The 24,873-nt window shown below is 33.6% G+C and overlaps 2 protein-coding genes across 2 annotated transcripts; both read right to left on the bottom strand.

The window, feature by feature from the left end:
• Positions 1-4,108: 4,108 nt before the first annotated feature.
• Positions 4,109-23,492, bottom strand: LOC128993223 (endoplasmic reticulum chaperone BiP). Its single transcript, XM_054416989.1, has 11 exons — positions 23,334-23,492; positions 22,703-22,831; positions 21,265-21,496; positions 20,211-20,345; positions 19,148-19,384; positions 18,415-18,681; positions 17,823-18,005; positions 17,252-17,464; positions 16,802-16,939; positions 13,592-13,816; positions 4,109-4,699 (listed from the first exon to the last, which is right to left on the bottom strand). The coding sequence occupies exons 2-11, from the start codon at positions 22,825-22,827 to the stop codon at positions 4,484-4,486; spliced, it is 1,971 nt and encodes a 656-aa protein (XP_054272964.1). The 5' UTR covers positions 22,828-22,831; positions 23,334-23,492; the 3' UTR covers positions 4,109-4,483.
• Positions 7,156-12,659, bottom strand: LOC128993221 (E3 SUMO-protein ligase ZBED1-like). Its single transcript, XM_054416987.1, has 2 exons — positions 12,043-12,659; positions 7,156-9,425 (listed from the first exon to the last, which is right to left on the bottom strand). Exon 2 carries the CDS (start codon positions 9,420-9,422, stop codon positions 7,179-7,181), a length of 2,244 nt encoding a protein of 747 aa, XP_054272962.1. The 5' UTR covers positions 9,423-9,425; positions 12,043-12,659; the 3' UTR covers positions 7,156-7,178.
• Positions 23,493-24,873: the final 1,381 nt, after the last annotated feature.

Genomic DNA, 24,873 nt, shown 5'->3' with positions numbered 1-24,873 from the left:
TCCTGAATTCGTTCAATGCTCCTTACCTCCTTTACTGTGCAGCCAAGAATTTTAAAATTCTTTGGGAATATTAAAATGTGCTCAGTCTCTTAAAACAGGGTAGCTGAGTGGTTATAATAGTGCTCGCCTTACAATCAAAAGGTTGCCGGATCGATCCTGAGAAAAGTCAGTAGCTTTATGATGGTTTGAAACCGGATTCAGCTGTCCCTGATCATCAGCGTGGCTAAAACATACTCCCTTAGTAGATTTATCATCCTTATGGAGCAGCTGAAGCCAATTTTATTGTTAGTTCTGTACGGTGCCCTGTAGAGGTTGTGTTTTGTTTACAATATGTTTCTTGTTATTTCAGTCATTTAAAACTTTATTTAAACCAAATAATATAACCTAAACCATAAACAATAACTTGTCTTCTCGTTATAACCAAAAAGTTAAGCACAAATCAAGAAATTAACCCTGAAATAAAAGGGACAAAATTTTGTCGACAATAGCGCCATAGATAAAACATACTCCCTTAGTAGATTTCTCATCCTAATGGAACAGCTGAAGACAATTTTATTGTTAGTTCTGTACGGTTTATGTAGAGGTCGTGTTTTGTTTACAATTTGTTTCCCGTTAATACAGTCATTTAAAACCTCGTTTAACCAAATAATACGATCTAATCATAAACAATAAATTGTCCCCTAGTTATTTAACCAAACAGTAAAGCACAAATCAAGAAATTAACCCTAAAATAATAGAAACAAAATTTTGTCGACACTATCGCCCAGTGTGGCATACATGAACTAGACATGAAAAACGAGCTTCAAAATTTACAATGGGATGAGAAGTCTACTTGTGTTGGTTAGTTTATGATAGCGCCCAGTGTCACCATACATGAACAAGACACAAAAAAACAAGCTTCAAAATTTACAATGGAATGAGAAGTCTACTTGTGTTGGTTAGTCTTTATCATTGGGCTTTGAATGAATGATCCTGGCTAATGAAGCCGCTGATCTTAGAAACAAAGATCATATCACTCCATTCAACACTTATCCTTCACTCATATTTGGTTGACCTACGTAATTAGGTGGAGTTCCAATCTCAATTGAGAATGATAATAAAACAAATAGGGAAGATAAAATTAATCATTTTGATTTTGAATCTTTAGGGATTTGTGCAAGTGATGTTTGTAATAAAATAGGTTTGAAATCAAAAACTACCATAGTTGAAATCGATAACTTTTTAAAGCAAGTTATTAATAGTTTTCTATTTCCATGTGCATTTATTACTTTGTTGTCATTAGAGTTATTCAGGTCTTGTGAATTTTTTACAATGATACAATCTTTTTGGTGAATTCTCCACATAGAGAATAAACTAATACCGTAGATATCATGGTAAGACCTAGACTTAGGACTGATTTTTAGAAGTTTGTTTTCATGTCTGCCGAGGGCAAAAACCCTATCTGTTCAAATTCATATACAGTAGGCTACATGTGTATGTTCATTAGCACAATAAATAACTAAGGTAAAAATTATTAAATTTGGCTCAAACTTATACCATAGACTAACCAACACAACTAGACTTCTCATCCCATTGTAAATTTTGAAGCTCAGTTTTTGTGTCTATATTATGCCTGGTAACACTAACTGGCGATCGCTAGTGTGTACAAACTTGGTTTATATTATTATAGGGTTATTTTCATGATTTGTGCTTTACTAAATGATTATATATCTAGGAGACCAGTTATTGTTTATGAATAGATCCTTTTATTTGGTTAAACGTGACAAATTGGAAACAAAACCCGACCTCTAAAGTGACCGGACAGAATTAACAATAAAATTAGCCCCAGCTTTTCCATAAGGATGAGAAATCTACTAAGGCTGCGGCCACACAGGCCAAAACTCTTAGTAGCATTGAAATGAATAGGCGCGTGCAACTGTGGGTTAACACACTACACGTGGCATTTCCCATTACATTATAAACAGCATTAAAATGCTGTTTATATTTGTTGTGTTTTCACAATGCACTTGTGCGTGAATACAACGTGTAGCTGTAGCCTTAGGGAGTATGTTTTATATAAGCCTATACCCATCTACCACTCTGGGAACGGGACTTTAAGGAAAATAGCGTTTTTTTTTATACTCAATGCATAGCAAAAATAAAAATATATCGATCTTGTAAACTTGTGCGATCTGCTGCTAGCGGGGCTGGACCCGATTGCCTAACTAGTAATCTAGATCCTGAAATTGTGGTATAGTATAACCCCACACTCTCCTATCATTATTCAGAATTTTGATGGCCAGATAATACCAGGTGCAAAGATAATCAGGCTGACTCAAGCGCTCCACTGCAGCAATCCTACAGACTAGGTGAATTTAAAACTTCCGTGGTCCACTTTTTCGTACAATGCTTAGTTAAGAAAATTATTTGCTTTGTTAAGCTTAGAAAATAGTTTATAAAGATTGCAATTCTATGTTTTGAGTGTTTTAGCTATCTTTTATTCGATCTTTATTAACTTGGTTTGATAGGCAGTTTAAATGCTAGATGAAGTGCTTTTTTTTAACATTTTTTTCATTAAATCAGAAACAGCCATTTTAAGTAATATGAATTATTTAAAAAAGAAACGGCATCCATTCTGAAATTTTGAATTGTACTGTACTTAGTTAATTTGTTTTTAACATAGTTATTTTCTACCTTAACATACACACCAAGTTTCAAAAAGATTGGTTGAAACAATCTTAAGATAGAAATGTCAATGTAGAAAATGGCGGATATCTGTTTTAAAAAGCAATTTTGGAAAAAGTTTCATTATTGTTTTTCTATTTCGACCTATAGAATACCATGTCTTGGAGTTTGACTTTTTACTTTACAGGACACCCGGTATATTGCTTACGTGTTTATAAAACTGTTACTTATTATTGGTTAGTGATGAATCTCTCTTTCTTATGAGTGTAGTAGCTCCCGCTCTCCCAAACTTGGTAAAAAACCGTTTCTAATTTATAAATTCAGACTGAATAGGAATGTGTGTATCCATGTTTAATTTTAATTAAAATATTAAGGCCGCTACTGACCAGCTTTCTGCCTTACAAATATATTTTTCCTACAGTCACCCGACAAAGTTGGCTTCCTTGTACTGTTTATAGTACAGAAAGCTGCTAATTGCTGCATATTTATATTTTTCCGTACGGTTTATACTTTGCCGCACATCAGGATTCCAACGAAACAACATAAAACAGCGTGGTTCTATTATGCACGTAATCCGTGTACGCTTGGAAATAGGTTGGCAACACTTAAAGATAATAATACTATGAGCAGCTGATTGACTATTATAACTACGATTTAACCTTTCATTTCGTGTTTATAGTTTCGGTATTTCTGAACTTTCTGGACTTTTCTTTTAAACGTTTTTAAAACATTCCTATGATCTTAATAAACAAGAAAATACCGTTAAAACATTTTTTTAAGGCGCGGAATTCACTGCAAATTGCGAAAATATACGGAACTACTTTCTCAAAACGCGGAGCACATTTCTTGCCGAGGAAAAATAGCGGAGTGATACGGACCGCGGGTACTACTTTCTCTAGGGCACCAGTGTTGCCAGCTGAACCTAAAAACGTGTTGTATAGTGTTTGAAAGACTAATTATTTATATGCTTTATAGTGACTGTAGGAAAAATATAATGTGTAACACGAGTGAAAAAGGCCTTTGCTGCACTCGAGATCATTCCGCACTCGCCTGCGGCTCGTACGTAAACATTGCTCTCGTGTGCAGCAAAGTGCCACTTTCACCACTAGTCACACAAATAACTATTAATTATCTATTACAAGTCATGAGGCAAATTATTATTGAACAAACATAGCTGTATCCTTCATTAATACAAAATATTTCAAAACACCAACTGGCGTCATGTTGATTGTGAACAATAACAGCATAATAGGGATATTATAGTCTGGGCTCTTGTCATTACAAAAAGGAACACTTTTTGCTGACAATTCCTTACAATGAAAAATATTTTAGCCCATAAAGTTTCGGGTTATAAAACAAAAAATTATACTTAGGGCTTGCTCAGATAATAGGCCTATAAGTAACCAAGATCTAAATCTAAAAGGACAAGAAATAAATCACAACATTTATCAAAAAATTGTATTCTTATGTTACCAACACACTCACACACATCAACGCTCTCATACAAACTGAAAGCTAAATTCGACAGACATTATCACAACAGAATAAATATAAAAGACATATACAGCAGTCGTGGTAACATCTGTCGGTAACAGTCTTCATTCATAATAAATAACAAAATTGAATAATATATTCAATTAAACAGTTTTTAACCTGTTCTGTACAAAATGATAAAAAGCATAAGTGATACTGAAGACTATGTTGTATGACAACTATTTCAGTTTGGGGATGAAATACTGAAATTATATTTCATGTTTCATGGTTTAGTTGCACGGAACACTGTTCATGAGGATGACTTAAAGCTACGCGTGTGCAGTCTTTACAGCTCGTCTTTGACGTCGTCGTCTTCACCGCCTGCCGGGGGTGGAGGACCACCTGCTCCTTGGTACAGTTTTGCGATGATTGGTTGTACGACATCTTCCAATTCCTTCTTCTGTTTCTTGTACTCTTCTGCATCCACGTCCTGGTTGTCTTCTAGCCATTTGATCTTCTCTTCGATGACTTCCTCCATCTTAGACTTGTCGCTATCACTCACCTGTAATAGGGGGTTGAATTGTTAAACAATATTCATTTATATTATACCACAACAGAAAGTGTAATATAAAACAACGTAATAGTTAGTTACATTCTTAACAAATATGAGAGTTGAGTACATCAATTCAATATTGATATTACAATAGCACAGCGATTAAGACAATAATCATAGCCTAAGTATACGGGCAGGGAAAAGAGAATAGTTTGGTTTAAGACTAAAAATAGTGTTTACTTGTTATACATTTTGAAGCTAATCATGCATTTATTTTGTGTAACAAAAAAGTAACTTATGGAAATTAATCAGGGCTGTGCGAATCCAGAAATTTTGGTTCGAATCCGAATCCGAATCATAGTTGTACAGAATTTACCGAATCCGGATCGAATCCGAATACTTAAATTAGTTCCGGGTCGAATCCGAATCTAAAATTTATTGCCATTACCGAATCCGGATCGAATCCGAATCTCAAATTTACAGCTGTTATCGAACCCGGATCGAATCCGAATCTTAAATTTAGAGCCGTTATCGAACCCGGATCGAATCCGAATCTCATATTTACAGCTGTTATCGATTCTGAATATTTTAACCAGTTCCGAAAGGCAATGTCTTTCGGAACTCGACAATCTTTAAGACATAATATGTCATCATTTATATTATTCAGAATTTGGTCAAGAGAGGATTCTTGAAATGTTAAGTGCTGTAAAACAATAACTGTTTGGTTTAAGCTTAATAGGCCTATATTTGAATTTTCAACTAAGGATTCCCAAAGATAGCTTATATATCTTAACTGACCTACTTTTCCAGACTGTACTGTCCACTCTTGTATTAGTTAACCCACAGTCAGCATGTCCTACTTGTTTATTCTCTTTTTAAATATGTATATAGTGGATTATATTTTGACTGTTGGAGTAAACTAATAACGTTTAACATGTAATTATTTGCTCAAGATCTCTCTTCCTTCTAAATGCTAGAGAGTGTAATGTAATTGTGAAAATAAAATACTAAATACTTAATATTAAGTGTTGTAACTGGAAGACCTCCTGACGATTTTGTAAATAAGACATTCTACAGCTACGGAATATCCTATCTACCACTCTTGGAGAAGATTCACCCCTTCAAAGACTGCTGTCCGCCCCTGGTGATCTCACTCCACGCTCCAGTCTACAGCCACTCACCAGACATCTCCACCAAACCCACGGAATCAACCATAAGAAACTTTGTATATACTCACTCATCTAATAAATTGGTATTATTCTGACATGTTCCTATATTTTAAGATATATTTTGTAAATTTAAGTATTAATTTCTTTTTCACTCCATAATAAAATTTTCTCATTCTCCCCTATGAACCCGCCCCCAACAATAACAATATCACAGAATGAGAATGACCAAGATGTTACTATGTTAATAAATATTACTTCTTAATTGTAGTTTACTATTTTTTATTATTAGGGGTCTGATTTTTAAATAATAAAATAAAAATATAAAATGGTTTTATAATTTATTAATATTATAACATAATAAATTAGAAATATGACATATAAATGTAAAACAAAGAATAAGAATTTTAGAATTATAAGAATTGTATGTATGTTTTGTTTTGTTTGCCCAAATCTTCCCTGGCAATTGGCAATAACTAAGATCAATTGGAATAAAAACAACTGAATGATTTATCCTGTACTAAAATGAACTCTTTTATTCATGAATTCTTAAAACAAACAAATATGAATAAGAATAAACATAACTAAAAGTAAATTCTCCTTACTTTTAATTTTACAAGACAAAACCTACTGTAGGATAATAGACAGAAATATGAGGCTAGGCAAAAGGCCAAAACCAAAGCAAGAAAATAAAAAGTTTAAACTTAACTAACCACAGAACATTTTCACGAAGGTTTGACAAATTACATTTATGTGTTAAGTACAGTTAAATATGTTAACCAATTTAATATTAATTACTTTAAGGAGCTGAGATTATATTTCATACTTGCAATACAGAGTGATAATTCATTCACAAAATAAAAACGAAATTGGCCATTTAACAGAGAATCAATTTATGTTGTTAACACTATACTGAACAAATACTCTCCATCATATGAAAAAGTAGCCTATATCATATTTATTTACATATCAATTATTTATATATCCAAACAAAACAAACAACAAAAATAAATGCAAACAAACAAATGAAATATTATTGTACAATACAGTACATATAAACAATGTGCAATATTGTTTAAATAAATATAAATTTTTCAAATAATAATACCTCAATAAACTGTGTTCTTTGGCAACGCAAGTGGTATTCAGTACATCATATTATTTTGAAATAATAATAAATAAAAACTAAATTATTGGGGTCTATATCTCAAGAGCATTTTTTGAGAGTGTAAAGTTTAGCACATTTCAAAATGTGCCAAGTGAATGAGATAATTTTACATTACTTTAAAAAAACTGTTCTTAATCCGTGTGAATGGAATATTTTAGTCTTTGTCTTTATAAACATTAAACAAAAACAGAAGCTGCTCAGCATGTTCAGGTGTAAGAGATTCTCTTCTCTGCGTAATGATGTTGCCCGCTGCACTAAAGAGTCGTTCGCTACTGGCCTGGGTTGCAGGTATGGGAAGGTAATTTTGCGCCAATTTAGATAGGATGGGATATTTGGAGGAAGCTTGCTTCCACCAAACAAAAGGATTTACTGTTTTCTCAACAAGGCCGTCTTGAAAGTAAGCATTTACTTCCTGAATTCCTGGGCTGAGAGATGGTTGCATTTGTTTGGATGCTGCTTTGTTGAAAGCACTCCAAATGTCATTTTCTTTGGAGCATGAAGGCTGGGTTTCTCTGGAGACATCAGGCTGCTGCACACTTGAATGGTTCATCGATTGGTAAATGGTTTCAGCAAGCTGTTCAAGTTTTTTTACAATCAAATTCTTTTCAAGTAAAACACATTTAAACCGAGGATCTAGAGCTGTACAGATTTGATTAATACTGTTATCCTTGTATAGTGGAAATCTTGTTTTCAGGGAATTGAGAAGATTTTTTGCAAATGATACACTTTTTCTTGTACTATTTGATTTGTTGCTTGGGCCCGAAGCAATTATATTTGTTAACTTTGTTTCAATTTCATGTAATACTGGGATAATCATAGAAGACGTAGGATATTTATCGGCAGACATAATTCTTGTGATCACTTCAATTGGTTTCAGCGACTCAATGTAAGCTTCTGCTAAACCCCATTCATCTTGACTTAAAATTGATATTGAGTGATGTGACGTTGCCAGTTCCGTGTTTATCGCAATTTTGAGCTCAACAAGCCTTTCAAGCATTAAGAATTCGGAATTCCATCTGGTGTCTACCATTTGAATGACGTGTTTTGGGTTCATTGACAGTTGTTGCTGAATTTTTTTAAATCTTGATGTAGCAGCATTGCTCTTATGGTAATGCCCTACAATTGACCGTGACTTTTGCAACATTTCTTGAGCTGCTGTGTCACTGTTGACTGCAGATTCCACAACGAGCTGGAGTTTATGTGCGAAACATTCTCTGTGAACCCACGTGGTTTGTTTAACCGCATTGACAATATTTTTTCCGCCATCGGTTACCATGTAAATTGGTATTACCTTTTCTCTTCTTTCAGACAATCCCCAATTATACATTTCTGTTTTTAAGAAATTAGAGATGTTTTCACCAGTAGCCTTTTCCTCAAACAGTTTATTTCCTAGGCAGAAACTTTTACTATTAAAATCTTTATCTATGTAGTGGCATGTGAGAGAGAAATAAGAGTCACCACTCCTAGATTTCCATCCGTCCGTAGTAAATGCAAGACTTTCTAGGTAGGGTAAGTCTTCATTTATAATTGATTTTACTTTTGTCATCTCTTCGTTGTACAATTTAGGTATTATTGATCTTGAAAATGTTGTTCTGCTATGGTGATTGTATTTTGGAAAACCAGCATTTATAAGACGTTTAAAACCTGGCTCCTCAACAATCGAGTAGGGATGCAGGCCTTGCACAATAAAAGTAGAGACTAGCCCATCAACTTTCTTTTGCTCTTTACAGTCCAAAGGCCACTTAGGAATGCCAATGCCAAGACCGATAGTTAGTTTTTGTTGAATTTTTTTGTCTGTTGGTATTTGTAGACTTTTCTTTGATTGCTCTTCATATTTTTGTTTTTCGATTGTATAGCTCTCATAACTTTGTTTGTGACTTTTCAAATGTTTGATTAATGAAGATGTCGTTCCACTTGTCCCTTGTTTTAACATTTTTTGACAAATTTTACATTTTCCTTCAAATTTGTTAGGTTTTTCAAAGTAATTCCATAGAGGATTTGCATTTCTTATCAATTGGATTGGTGGGGATGGGGATTGAATTTGTGAGGTCGATGGGAGGATTTCATTTTCATTACTACGAGAACATTTATTGATGGAAGTGGAATTAGATTGCTTGGTTTGTGTTATAAAAATCGGAGCAACTTTTTGCTTCTTTTTTTGAAGATTTAGATTTTGTCTATCATCAGCATCTTTTCTCTTGCATTTGTTCTTATTAGAATCTTCATGGTTTTCTATATGGTCACAGTAGTCTGGATCTTCATGAATGTTGTCATAACTGTCTAGGTCTTCAGTAATGTTGTCATAGTCGTCTAGGCCTTCAGGAATGTTGATGCTGTAATAATCATCTAGGTTTTCAGCAATGTTGCCATCATCTTCAGGAATGCTGCCACCATCCATTTTCTGTAGAAAAAGAACCTATGTCAGGCAAGCCGATAAATGATTTTTTCAAGAAAACGTTGGAAAACCAGGGAAAAGTGGGAAAAATTTTTTTGGCGAAATCTGTCATGTGGGTACTAGATTTAATCGGTAGAGCGAGATGAACAAGAATATGCACAAAGTTACGACCTCATAAGCGTCAATACATCAGATCTTGAATACGCTTTCAAATTCTTGTTCAGCTCGCTCTACCGATTAATTTGAGTACACACACAACCAATTTCGGCTTAAAAATATTTTTCCCTGTTTTCACGCTTTTCCGAGCCTTTCCGACGTTTTGCGCTGAAAAAAACATCATTTTCAGAATCAAAGTGTTATTTCCTACATTTTGAAAAAAAAAATTATTTTCTGAGGGTGTACCTAGCCTACTGATAAGGTAAGAATGACCTAAATTACATTTTTCATAGCATATAACCTAACCATTACGAAAAAAACCGGCACTCTATCAATTTATTGACATAAATTTAAGGGTGAAGGATACATTGATACATTGCCTAATTAAACGTTAAATTCTTTAATTTTGCCTGGTAAACTAACTATTAAGAGTACCTAAGTTAATGAAAACGTAAGCTGCCCATTACATAATACCAAGTTAGGCTACTTAACTTATGTAAGTTAGGCTAATAAAAAATTTAAAAAAAAATATTTTTTAAGTCAGGAATTTTAATTAATTTTCACATTTTTAGCCCACATTTTCTGGCTTGAAATAGGGAATGGCCACAAAAGTGCAAAAAGAAACAATCCTTGAAATGGGATAAAACATAGGATCCTATAAAATTTAATTTAGGCCTAGGCCTAGTTATTTCAAGTTTTGAAACCAGGCCTAAACAATTAGGCATAAGATAGGCCTACCACCTAGGCCTAAGTTACTCGCTAAAAGTGATGACCTAAGGTAAGTTAAATTGCCAAATATCGTGACTCGTCCAAATACCGTGATTCTCGTATTATCTCGCCAATAATAAAAATATTGCTTTTAAAAATAATACAGTTGAACCTCGTTTGTACGAACCTCAATAAAATGAATTTCTCGATAAGACAAATTTTTTTTTAATCCCCTTGACACTTTCATATAGGCCAATGCTAAAAACACCTCTAGGCCTATACAACGTAGTAATTAAGTTAAAAACCTCCATAAGACGAATTTGTTTGTGACATGGGCTAGGAATGATTACCCTCTATACAACGAATATTCTTAGCACAAAACCTCTACAAGACGAACGTGACCTCTATAAGACAAATTTATCATAATCTTAACCTCCATAGTATGTACGGTACGTAGTTTTCAAAACAAATAGATGCTTGTCTCAACATGAAACTCCCTCACCCATCCCTCCTCTTTCCTCAGTCATTGTTTGGAAAAACATATGAGCGAGGAGAAACCTCTATAAGAAGAACAACAGCAGCATTAAACTTTGATAAAACGACCCTCTTTATTAAGAATACTTCAATAGTGCACAATTTTCCCGTACCCCTTGAAATTTGTTTTGTACTTAGAGGTTCAACTGTATAATAAAAAGGGCAGTTTACCTTATACACCCAGTGTTATTCCTCTACATAAGCCTAAGTTTGTATGACTTACAAATTAGCAACTCACACTGTGAGGTAAGGTTTATGTAGCCTACTGATAGCCAAGATAGGGTTCAAATGCGACATATGAGCCTAAGTCCGTAAGTTATGACTATTACAAGTTAACATCTCACCTCACACTGTGAGGTTAAGTTTATGTACTGATAGCCAAGATAGGGTTCAAATGCGACCTAGGCCTAAAGAATAACACTACTTATGGTCAGGTTCATATTATGAACCAGGCAACAAAAAATCAGAGTAGGCCTACACAAGTCGTTTTAAGTATCAGCCGTCCAATTTTGACCCATTGCAGATTAGGCATAATACCTACCTTACATCTAGGCCTATAAATTTGAAATCAAATAAGTTAACTTACCCTAAGCTAAACCCAATCTAACTTAAGTTTTCATTGAGATCCTCAAAAAACAACATTGGCCTAGGCCTATTACAAAATGAAAAAGATTGAAGGTGATAAGACTAATCTGGATGATCAACTTACTGGAAGCTTTACAAACTACTAATAGCCTAATCAATAATTTTGTTTAAAAAAATAAACAGAAATAAATAGGCCTAACTTAAGTTAAAAGTGAATCCAATTCTAAAGTATTATCACTTTAAACTTTTTTTGACGAAATCTATCCAGTCATTACTGGTCAGCGGTGGATGTATAAAGGTATCAAACTACCTATATGATATAGGCTAAGTTAGGCTATAAACCAACTAATTAATTACTTATTTATTACTAATTAATTATTAGTTATCTATACAAAAAAATCCTTTATCAACCTTTTACGTAAGTTACTTAAGATAAGTTTAGGTTATGTTTACACTTTACTTTAACTTATACTTGAATGTGGCTATCTTTACCAGTGTACATCATATTGTCCATTTAATCAGAAGTGCATCATCAAATCAGAACTATAAATTAGATTAGATCAATAAAGTACAAGACTAACATAACTTAGGCCTAATAAAAAACACAGTTTAACGTATAATTATTAATTTATTTATTTACCTAAGGTAGTCTGGCGTCCATTTTCATTGTCATACTGATGGATGAGTCGACTGTCGAGTGCTGTCAGTGTCGGTGTCCCGTTGTAGTTTCGTTTCCGTTCTATTAGTTGTCGTAATAAGTCACTCAAGAGTTAAAACTTCAATGTTCCAGTCCCAATCCCAATTAATTCCTGGTTCAAATTAATCAACTCTGACAGTCGACACTGATCAAGAAGCAAGAAACCCAACCACGTCTGCCATTCAGTCTCAGTGTATCCACCACACGACCAAAAAAATAATCCCGCCTGCTGGTTCGAGAAATCCCGTTTAATCCCGCTTCCGGATGATGGAGAAACCCGTTTTATCCCGTATGGTATTTTTCGTTTAAATTTATGTTTGACGAATCATGTTTAAATAGTTGTTTAAACATCGATATTATCTTTTGCTACAGGAGTTTACCAATTGGAGTTCGTTTTCCCTAAAAATAAGTAGAAACAATTAAAAACAGACGTCATAGCTGAAAAATCCGTTTTATCCCGCATCCAATTTAAATCCCGCTCGTGGTCTAAAAGTCCCGTTTTCGGGATAATAATCTGAGTCACTGCCGCCATTTCGTTTTCTGTTGGTTCTTGGTTCTAAAACCGACTGACGGAACAAATAAAACTGACCGAGTGAAGTGAACGGGTGTTCACTAATTAAACGACGGAGCCAAAGAGTCGATTGTCGAATCAAATCAACTGCTCCATAATAATCCGCTTGCAAAACTACCGTTGCGATGGCCGATGATATAAATTCAAATATCGAATCCCAACTCGGATCTATTTCCAAAAAATTCGAATATCGAATCCGAACCCGGATCTCTTACCGGTAAATTCGAATATCGATTCCGAATCCGAATCCAATTAGAAACAGTAGATTCGTTCTCGAATCCGAATCGAATCTCTAAAAAGATTCGGATTCGATTCGTTTTTCGAACTATTCGCACAGCCCTGAAATTAATATACTAGAGGTCGTCCAGTGGTCGAAACTCAACCACAAATATGTAATGTACAGACCTCTCTATTTTCACCCCACACTGTAAATAAAACATGTGATTGGAGTTTCTTCCATTTTTGTTTTGATTTTCTGTTTATATTTTGTTGTTATTTCGTCACCAGCATGGCAACCCACAAGATCAATGTTAATTTTTTCAAAATTTTAAATTCATTTTTTGTGTTTATTTTTGAGCCTATTTAAATTTATAAAGGGATTCTGCACATCTACAGGAAAATATCATTCCAACAGTATGTGTAGATTTTCCCTGCGATACACACAAGTTGAGAAAAAAGGTTTTAAAGAATCATGCTTGCCTATTAATATATAGATTAACATTGTGTTGGCCTAATTAAGTTTCACTCAGATAAAAGTAGTACCTAAGTACCATAATCTTAACTGTTGCTTGCAACTACAAATACCTCAAGTTTGATGATAATCTAACCACAATAGTTAAAAAAAACAGTCCCTAAGTAATAGAAAATTCATTTTGGCGAAGTGTCTCGTCTTAACTCATACTCAAGCTCTGACATCCGTACCTTGGCTCCCAGTTTATCCTTGTCGCCGAGCTGGTTCTTGAGCGAGTAAGCGTAAGATTCCAGTTCGTTCCTAGCCTCCACCCTTTCCTTCAGCTTCTTGTCATCATCAGCAAACTTCTCAGCGTCCTTGATCATTCTCTCAATGTCATCAGGGGTCAGCCTGTTCTGGTCGTTTGTGATCACAATCTTCTCCCTGTTTCCGGTTCCCTTGTCTTCAGCAGATACCTGATACACATAATGTAGTCATTAAAAAGTGTAATTTCACAAGTTATCTCACATCTCAGTGAGTACTTGAACGGTTAACCAAATAAATATCATTATTACCTTTTGAGGAGGGTCTTAAAATAGTTGTTAAATACGCTTCTTTCAATTTAATGATGAGCATTCCCTTTTAATTTGAACTTTTTAAAGCAAATACTAAGACTGATATGATTAAATATCAAAACTAGAATAGGGCAAGAAAATTTTGGAACTGTCAATAACCCATAGCTTTACTATTGTTGGTCCTAATTTTTCAGGATAGAAAAATCCATCTAACTGCTATATGTATTATTTATGTAGCCCTGATAGAAATGTGTAACTTATAAAATACATTTTTAATTCAAATTGGTGATTTTCATAACTGACTACCAAAATCAGCGACTTAATAGTTACTGGTAGACAGCACGTATTACTAAAAAAAAAAAACAATGTCATGTATGCTGCCCTGCTAAGCACAGTTGTGGTAACTGACATCTGGGTAAAATTGAGAAAATAAGGGTAGTATGTTTAAAACTATGCCATACAGTTAAAAATTGACTTAAAACAATTTTTTTGTCACATCTTATGTATTTTTTAACGCTAAATCTTTTTCCAAAATTATTTTTAACATGAAAACATTCTAAATACTTAAGAAATTAGATAATGCTTTAGATCTTATCAATTACAATCAAATATACTAGGCCATATAGTGGCAACTTAATTTTCCTAAGCCAATATGTTGTATCTCTGCAGATGCCACAAACTGGTCCAGCAAAATCATGGTTATTGTTTCAAATGCAACACAATATAAGGATCCCAAAATAAACAAAATTTCTGGATTGAAATATTTTTGATACTATGATTCTGTTTTGGCAACAAGTTGTTGAATTGTTTTTTATGGGGGGTTGGAGAGGATACTGGTATTTAAATAAATATATATGAATTATACCATTAGTGATGTTATTACAATTGTTATATGATTAATTAATCTTCCCCCTTAAATTGTTCAACACCTACTAAAACTTTTCTCAAATAAGTTAGAAAATTGAAATATAAAAAAAATATTTGTATTCATTATTAATTATTATATGTTAAGCAGGTGTTCCACCACTGTATCTAGTATCGCAACTATCACAACGTTATCGGTAACTTATCACAAATGTCTGTACCGGTAACTTATGCATTATGAATTTACCTATTTAAATAATTATTTATAATATAGAAGCACACGACACTACATATATGTATGTTAATCCATGTAGGTGCGTACATAACTGGTATAAAATTATAAACAATTGTATTATATTTTCCAAAAAAATTCTTTATAAGAAGAATTAATTAATTACCATGCTTTAACTGTACAATAATGATAAACATATTTTATTTTATTTTAATACTTTTTCAACTACTTCATTACATTTTAAAACAAAAAAATTTAAGCGTTATAAGCTGTTATATAAACATGAATGATAAAACATATATAGCTAGTATATAATCCAAATTAAATGCATGCGACTTAAAAAATTGCCAAAACAGGGATAAAACCCATTAATTAAGATTAAACATCTCATATTTAATCAAACATCAATAATCAAACAAATTAAACATTTATTTCAACATTGTTGAAACTTGTTTTTTAAGAACTACACAAACTATTGTCTAATAGTTTTGTAAACTATTTAAATATTGTAAAAAAATTGATTTTAAAATTGTTGAAACTTGTTTTTTTTTAAGAACTAGACCTAAACAAACAATTGTTAAATACTTTTGTAAACAATTTTAATATTGTTTGTAAAATTGTTTTAAAATTCTTTATAACAAAACTAAGAATAAAACAATTTTAAAATTGTTTTAAAATAGTTACAACTTGTATTAAAACTTATTTTGTATACTGCATAAAACTGATTGTTAAACAATTTAAAGATAATTTCAATCTTACATTAAAATTGTTGTAATTTGAAGTTTAAATCAAAATGCTTTTTATTGGTTGTAAAACAATTATTGCAATACAACTTTTGAATTTTTTTTAACAATTTGTATAGTCATTTTGGATCAGCAATCGACGATCTGTCAATCTTGTTATCCTTTCCTCCCATCAGGTTTTGCTGAGACACCATTTTCCTTAGACATATCTTGAATAATCCTATCATTGGTTTTGTTATAGCACAAGGTTGTAAAAAAAATACTAGCCACTTTTTGAGACGTTTTTGTTATGTGTAATTTCCATAAGTAGGTACATCTTCATTAAGATCATCAGATTGACCTGTTAAAATCTCAATTTCATTTATCAAGCCTACATTATCTGAACCATAAACCCCTTCACTCAAGTCATAATTTATTTCATCAGATTGGCCTGTAAAAACTTAACTTACAGCTTAATTTATTATGCTTACATTATTGGCAGAATAAATGACCTCTTCTAAAGAAAGGCCCATCATTTAATAGGCCTACAAGATACTCTGTTAAAATTTTGCAGTCAAAAATGATACTATTATCAATATCACCAAGTGGAATGTCAATATAAAGGAAATTAAATTCATTATATGATAATAATAGGTCGCCTCAATTAAAAGAGACAAAAGCTTTGATTCCAACAACACGGCACTTGTATAGGAATACTCGGCCAATAATGGGGATGATGCTAAACTAAATTGCCGTAACTGATGGATTGCTAAGGCATTTTGTGGTAACATATCATTCCTAAGGGAAATCGTTGTATCTGTTGTTGGATACAACTTAAATACCCTAGTAAATGTAAGTTACAACAACTGCGCTTGGTAAAACACTCCTAAACTGCAGATACGGCAAAGAAAATAAGCATTTTATAAATAAATACAACAACATATACGGCATTTAAGGCTATTTATATGATCCTAAGTATGTGTAGAATCACATGGAAACCATATCTCATTTTCCCCAAAAATGTCAGTTACCACAACTGTGCTTAGCAGGGCAGTATGAGCCAATTACCTGCAAAATACCGTTGGCATCGATCTCGAACGTAACCTCAATCTGTGGCACACCTCGAGGAGCGGGGGGGATTCCTGTCAAGTCAAACTTGCCCAACAGATGGTTGTCCTTGGTCATTGGTCTCTCACCTTCGTACACCTAAGGGAAAATTAACAGATATTAGGAATAAACATACTCTTTTTTACGAGTTTATGGAAAAATGAATTTTTCATGGCACTCCAAGAAATCCAAGTTATCATTAGGCTTTATTTGAGTGTGATAGGCTTAAAGGAAATCAGTTAGCTTCATGTATCGCTACGATCAGATAGCTCCATGTATTGCTACGTCTTATCAGAAGATGCAGTTTGCTTTAAAGATTTATCTTAACCACAAACAAATTACAAGAAAACTCTGTTTAAAATAACAACAATTTGGTGATTCTAGAATTGGAGCACAAGGATGTAGGCCTACCTGGATGGTAACAGTGTGTTGGTTGTCAGCTGCGGTAGAGAAGATCTGAGACTTCTTAGTGGGGATGACAGTGTTACGAGGGATGAGCTTGGTCATGACTCCTCCGACAGTCTCAATACCCATGGTGAGAGGGTTGACGTCCAGCAGGACAATGGCGTCCGTGTCTTGCTCTCCAGACAACACACCGGCCTGCACAGCCGCTCCATAGGCCACCTGCGTCAGACACAATATTTAGTAACCACAAGAGAGAGCGTTCAACGAGTTGATTTTAACATCCGAGTGTTGGAACGAGACTAAACTACCCTTTAAAAATTTTAAACTAACAAAAATTACACACAAATTGTGGAACAAATACAAATTTAGTCAAATAGGCAACTCTTATGTTACCGATTTACATCCAAAATCATCTGAGGCTACAATATAAAATATTGATTGATAATAATGGATGCAAACATTGAAACCAGAAATCTTTACACGTAAAAATTATGATAATTGTCTTGAGACTGAGATTGTTTAAATAATTGCCAGCAGTAGGCCTAGGCTTAGCTCTGTCTAGGTATTCTCAACTTACAGCTTCATCAGGATTGATTCCTCGAGAGGGCTCTTTTCCGTTGAAGAACTCCTTGACCAACTGCTGAACCTTGGGGATACGTGTACTACCACCGACCAACACAATCTCATCTACGTCCTTCTTGTTCATGTCAGCGTCTTCCAATACCTTCTGGACGGGCTTCATGGTTGATCTGAACAAGTCCTGCAATCAGAAATCAGAGATGAATAAAATTACGATAGGAATTATTTTGGAGTTTTTTGTTGATGTTATTTGACCCAGGGACTGTTAAAAATTAAAACTTAAATTTTAGTTAGGCCGACAGCCACTGTATGGTTTGTTATTTGGGATAAAGGCTTCAAAACGAATACCGTAGTTAAATGGTTTGACTGAAAGACAAAAATCTAAGTTCCAAAAATCCTATCTGGAGTTATAAAAACACAAAATACATTCAAATAACTAATTTGATGAAGGTTTATGTAAACTATCTTCAAAATCATTAACATTTTCTTCTTTTCAGCAAATAATACAAGATGTTTAGTATTTTGTGATAGGCTAAATAGGCCTACAACTAATTAATGTTCCAACAAGGTTGTAAAACAAATGAACTCACCATGTTCAGCTCTTCAAACTTGGCACGGGTCAGAGTCTCAGAGAAGTCTTCTCCCTCAAAGAAGCTTTCAATCTCAATCCTAACTTGGTGACTGGACGACAGAGCTCTCTTGGCCTTCTCAACCTCTCGTCTCAACTTCTGCACAGCTCGGTTGTCCTTTCTGATGTCCTTGCCCTTCTTCTTCTTGTACAGCTTGATAAAGTGGTCCATGACTCGCTGGTCAAAGTCCTCGCCTCCAAGATGAGTGTCTCCGTTGGTTGAAACCACCTGAGGGACAGTTAGTTGGGGATAAATGAATGACAAATTTACGTACAAGAGCTAGGGAATACCATATTTAAGGTATGCTGAAGTAATGACTTTAAATAAACATAGCTACAAATGAATTTAGTTTTAAAAGTATTTTGCCAAACAAGATGGACAATATTTTTAAATTTAAACAAGTTTTTTTCCAAGTTACTAAAACCTTCAGGATTAGCCCAACAAATTTACTTATTTTGGACACAACTATGAAGCTTTTAAAGACTAATGCAAAAGCTTTAAATACAAAATAAAAACAAGAACTCTCAACGTGTAGAAAATAGTTTGCAAAACTACCCAGAAATTAATCATTAATTTTCCTGAAATGACACTCCAATAAATATTGTAAACACACCTACTAAACACAAATTTTAATATTTCAGATCATATAAATTACTTTAAAATCAATTCAGCTCAATTAATTTATCAAACTAACCTCAAACACGCCGTTATCAATTGTGAGGAGTGACACGTCGAAGGTACCACCACCAAGGTCAAACACCAGCACATTCTTCTCTCCTTCTCTCTTGTCCAGACCGTAAGCAATGGCAGCGGCTGTCGGTTCATTGATGATTCTCATGACGTTGAGACCAGCAATAATACCAGCATCCTTGGTAGCCTGTCTCTGGGCATCGTTAAAGTAGGCAGGCACTGTCACCACGGCATGTGTAACCTATAACACAATAATTATTGTAGATGTCTAATGTGATTATAACAGTAAATCATTCTAAGACTAGGACTTTTTGAGAGGATAGCAGGATTACCTGAATGTAAAAGAGTCCAAACTGGCACAAGAAACGCACAACTTTGCAATATATAGCTACACTAAACATTAGAATATTTCACTGTCAGCATTCTCAGTGGACCTAAAGAAAACTCTCTCTATTAATTTGAGAAAGCTGTCAGTAATGTTTTGTGTATAGGCTATAATGTAAAGTTTTGTGTTTCTTGACCAGTTTGGATTCTTTCCAATTCAGGTTAAGCCTTCTATTCCCTCAAAAAATCCCAAAAACCTAGGCCATTGTGCCTCTATTTTACACTTTCATTCTAAACCTAGTAGACTTGAGCAAACAATTTAAGTGGCCAATATTATGTTACGTCATTGTTACATTGACTATAGACTCTATCGGATGTCTTGTTTCAAGTTAAAATTACCAATTTTAACTTTGGACCACTATGACCAATTTTATTCTCAAAAGTGATTAGTTTTGATAAAGTTAGTAATTAATTTTTTAGCAAGTATAACACATTTATATCTACATTATTATTCAAAAAGTAATTTTGAAATAAAAGATTGTTTAAACTTCCGATAAGGATCAGATATTCTTATTTTTAACAAAAAATACCAACTTAAGGGTTAAAGGAAATTGGAAATTGAGATGAGAATTTAATTAATCAGGAATTTATCTTATTGCAATCGTATTACAGTATATATGAAGGATTGACTCCAGGTATATATATATTTAAATTAGTAATCAAGCTTTTAAAAACCATCTCACCTTCTTTCCCAAATAAGCTTCTGCAGTTTCCTTCATTTTTCCAAGGACCATAGCTGAGATTTCTTCCGGAGCAAAAACTTTGACTCCCTGAGATGTGCTTACTTGAATGTGAGGCTTGCCATTCTTCTCAACGACCTGAAATTTAACAAATATATGTTTAGCCATAAGTTAGGCTTACATGGTATTTAATTGGCTAAGCTTAGGTGTTAGATTCTGATTGACTTTCTGAGCTACTAAGAATTTGAGACATTGTGTAGCTTATTAACTCTTTAGTTAAACCATTTAGAACTAGAGAATAAACTGAACCACAAGTTATAAAATCTATTCTTGTTCTAGATACAATAAAAATTAATTTCAGACAAGGCCTATAGAAATGAGCTTCCAGTTCAAAGTAGCCTAATAAACTATCGCACACCTCACAGAGCAAGGCAACACGATTTTTTATAATAGGCCTATTAAAAACAGAAATCCATCTTGGGGAAACAAATTAGTACACTGTTACTGATCCCAGAGATCAAGATTGTGTTTACAATTCTGATCGTGAAGCTCTAACTTAAGAACCATGAAAAAATATTTAAATAAATAAATAATGCTTTATTATCACATAACGTTTTGATTCATAGCATGGCTGAAAAACAGCAGGATTAAAACTAACCTAAAATATACAATAATATGTATTATGCACTAAAATTACTCTTAAACAAGTTGGAAACACTAATATGTTTTACTAGTCAGAAAATCAGCAAGGCTGCTTTTAAAAGATTATGAATTAAAGTTTTTAGAGTTGTACCCACAAGTTTATGAAAAAGCTTTCCCCTCCCATATTGCGCTATTGAGTCAAAATATTCATAGCATGACAGAACTTTATAAATCTATTGAATTTCTTAAGAAAAATATTTGAAAACAAGCTGAAATTAATTTTTCAATGAATGCACTGAATTTCTCCCTAAAGAGTACTGTGTCAGGACCTCTTTCGTTGGCTAACTAGATTCAACCACTCTTGGGAGAAAAATTGTAGGGTTGAACTTCTATTGAGTTAAAATATTTTAATTACCTTGAATGGGAAGAATTTGATATCTGACTGAACGGTGCTGTCACCCCAATCTCTGCCAATGAGACGCTTGGCATCGAACACTGTGTTTTCAGGATTGGTCGTAAGCTGGTTCTTGGCAGCATCTCCAATAAGACGTTCTCCCTCAAGTGTGAAAGCAACATAGGATGGTGTGATTCTGTTACCTTGGTCATTGGCGATGATCTCTACTCTGCCATTCTTGTAAACACCAACACTGCAACATTTAAATTTAAGGTTGAGGTTTGAAACATAGGCTACTGTCTTCTAGAGAGGCTACTGTGCCCTAAACTTTTACTTAGGTATATTTTCCAAAGCCTAGGCCTACTAACTTAAATTAGGCTAATTCTTGCATAGATATACAAGTTAATATAGACCTAAGATTAAGTTAATTTACTTGAATTTTAAAATATTCTGTTGGACTTAAGATTATAAATTATAAATTAAGATTAAAGATTATAAATTTATCTTTAAGCTACCTTTTAGTACTAGTAGTAGTTGGCCGAGCTTATGGGTTTTTTGCGATGTTCATGATAGCCTACCTACTGTAACTTAGCTTAAAAGTAAATCTCAAAGATTAAATTCATACAGCAATATAACAAGTATAAGAGGGGTTTTTGGTAAAAATTTCAGATTTTTAAACATTGTCCCAACAAAGATATTGAGACTCAAAATTTGAATTTTTTGAAAAATTATAACTTTTAAAGGAATTAAGTCTCAGGGTTGATATTTGAAATACAAACAGTTCTACTCAGTTGCTACACACACATAAAAAATCAAGTCTGAGATTTTATTTGTTCAAACGGTAATAAGATACGCCTTCAAAAGTTAAAATTTTTCTGTTTTCTTATGAAATGTTGAGATGGGTTGAAAACTGTTTTTGATACACATTTCAAGAAACACGTACTGAACATAATATTTAGGCTGTTTCTTCCAGATTAAAATGCTTTTTGTTCCATCACTCTAGCTCATGGTTATTGAGTATAATGTAAGTTAACGCAAACCCTTACATGAGCAAAAATTTGAGTGTTCCGCAAAACAAAAATAGCCGCCAGAGAAGAAACTGAAGAGGTAAAAAAGATTTAAAATCACTTTTGAACCCAGGATTGATAGAGGTATCTAGGATAAAATTATTATTTATTTTTAAAATGGTCAATAGGTTATGATAGTTAAATCCTATAATAACTTAGATATATTTTAAAATATTGATTATTAATCAATATTTTCAATCGATATTAGCGTAGCCCAGTTAAGAAACTGTAGGTACCCCTCAACAGGTCGAGGTTTGCCAAAACCTCAATCAATTGCAACATAGCCTATGGGCCTAACTTACATTACTGGGGATAAGCAAAAGTAAGTGGTGGGGGGGGGGGGGACTTCTATGGGACTTACCCTCAAACCGACAAAATTTTGAGACACTTACCAAGAATATGTTGTTCCCAAATCTATGCCAATTACTGTTCCAATATCCTTATTCTTGTCATCTGTAGCACCTCTACAGACTGTGCAGAACACAATCCCAAGAAGAATTGGAGATAATAACCTCATGTTTCTGCAAACAGAATTAACATAATGATCAATTTAAGAATGAGTTAAGATATGATGACATGTCACATCATTTGGGCAAGCTTGATTCCAAGCGGGCTGGAATTATTTCAACAGGCCTAGCCTAGTCTATGTGAAAAATCTGAAGAAAATCTACAATTTTAAATATAGCCTAAGGGATATTAAAACGTGCGTAAAAATAACAGACTAGTGCTACGTAATTAAAACCTCGTTAACGTAAGTTACCATAGCACCATAGCTAAATGGACATCCAGAAATAGCACCTTACTCTAACTTGTATTTAATTAAAATACCTTTACACAGAAAATGTGAACAACAGTACAAAGGAAAATTTTAACAATAGAAACGTAAGAACCATTCAACTTAAGATTACAAAGCAAGAAATACTGAACGGACACGTCGATAACTGAATTAGGAGAAGAGTTGATGGAGTCAATTAAATGTACAAGAAGGTTAAACCGGTAGATAGCAAACTAGTAGAAACTTACCAAATATTTCTAATATCACTGTTTAAAGCTAAATCTGTCCTGAGACACAAGTATACCACGATAAAACTCCCGATTACTGATATTAATACTTTCTTCACTCGCAGTTGAAACCAAATGACTTGCTGACTGACCGAACACCGCAACTACAACGGTACATCAGACGAAATCCACATCATACATAAAATTTCGTCGTGTGTGAATCCTATTGGTCAGATCTGAAGGAGTAAGAAGAAATAGCACCTGGCGCCCTATGATTAGATGCCCTCTTTACTTGTCTCAATTTGATTGGCTAATGGGGTTCTCTAGAAAGGTCTGCTTATTTCCATCTAGAACGTATAGAACCAAATAGCTTTGGTCTTGCACTTTCTATTTAGGCCAGAAAAAAACATATTATAACAAACTAAAACTTATGATTGTCTTGTATTTTGTAAAACAGTGTTATAAAGGTTCACACAAATAAAATTAGATCACTTACATCAAAAAAGCTTTAGCAAATCTTTGCTTGACGAAGTAAACATCTACTATGGAAGTGTGACAATTTTAGCAAGTTTTGTCTATTATTTTTATTTATGATTTATCTATATTATTAAAAATTTGTTGGATGTTTCTGTTCAGCAAACCAAAAATATAAATGATTAAAAATTCGCAAAAAATTACAAATTATTCATGACATTAAAAACATAAACAATCCTAACTATATAACAGGACTAAATTCTTTAACTCCCTTTAATTATGAATACTCATAAGGTTAACTTGGGGAACTACAGAGCCACTGGGGCGGAAACCGAAAGGATTTTTGAGATAAGAATATACCTATATGCTAATCGGGAATTTAAGCTATCATCATGCCAAATTTCAGCCCAATCCGTCCAGTGGTTTATGCGTGATTGAACTTCAAACAAACAAACACACAAACTTTTAGCGAATTTCCCATATAGGGAATAAGCTATTACCGTAGTACTCATGGTAAGACCTGGACGCGGGACCGATTTTTTTTCGTTTTGAGGTCCCTAGAGGCCAAAAACACCATCCATTCAAATTCATATATATATATATTTATATGTTTATATATTTATATATATATGTGTGTGTGTGTGTGTGTGTCCGTTAGCACGATAACTCGAGCAAAGGTGATCCGATTTTGATGAAATTTGGTACAAACGTGCAAACCTACGTTTATTCGAACGAGTTCGCGATCCAGCTTGATCGGACCATGGGAACGGGGGTTTACGGGGGGTTTTATGGGGTAAAAATAGGTTTTTCCCATTTTTGACCCAAAAAACATACAATTTAGCAATTTTTTTCCAAACCACTTTGTAGAGCTTAAAAAACAAATAATTTAGTATATTTAAGCGTTATTATGCGCCTAATGGTTACGGAGAAAATTCAAAAAAATTGTAAATTTAAAACTCCCATGTTATTCTTATGGAGAATAAGTCAACTGTTGTAGTTTGCTTGTTTATGAACATATTTTGATCAAATTTGGAAAATGTTTTTATTTCTTACTAACTATTAACATTTTACAAAAAAAAAAACAGTT

The sequence above is a fragment of the Macrosteles quadrilineatus genome, unplaced genomic scaffold (assembly GCF_028750875.1).
Source record: "Macrosteles quadrilineatus isolate MER2022 unplaced genomic scaffold, UCM_ALF_1.0 Scaffold_4__1_contigs__length_99947679, whole genome shotgun sequence".
Classification (NCBI taxonomy): domain Eukaryota; kingdom Metazoa; phylum Arthropoda; class Insecta; order Hemiptera; family Cicadellidae; genus Macrosteles; species Macrosteles quadrilineatus.
Note: the sequence above shows the minus strand (reverse complement) of the source record. Positions and strands in the feature narration are given on the sequence as shown.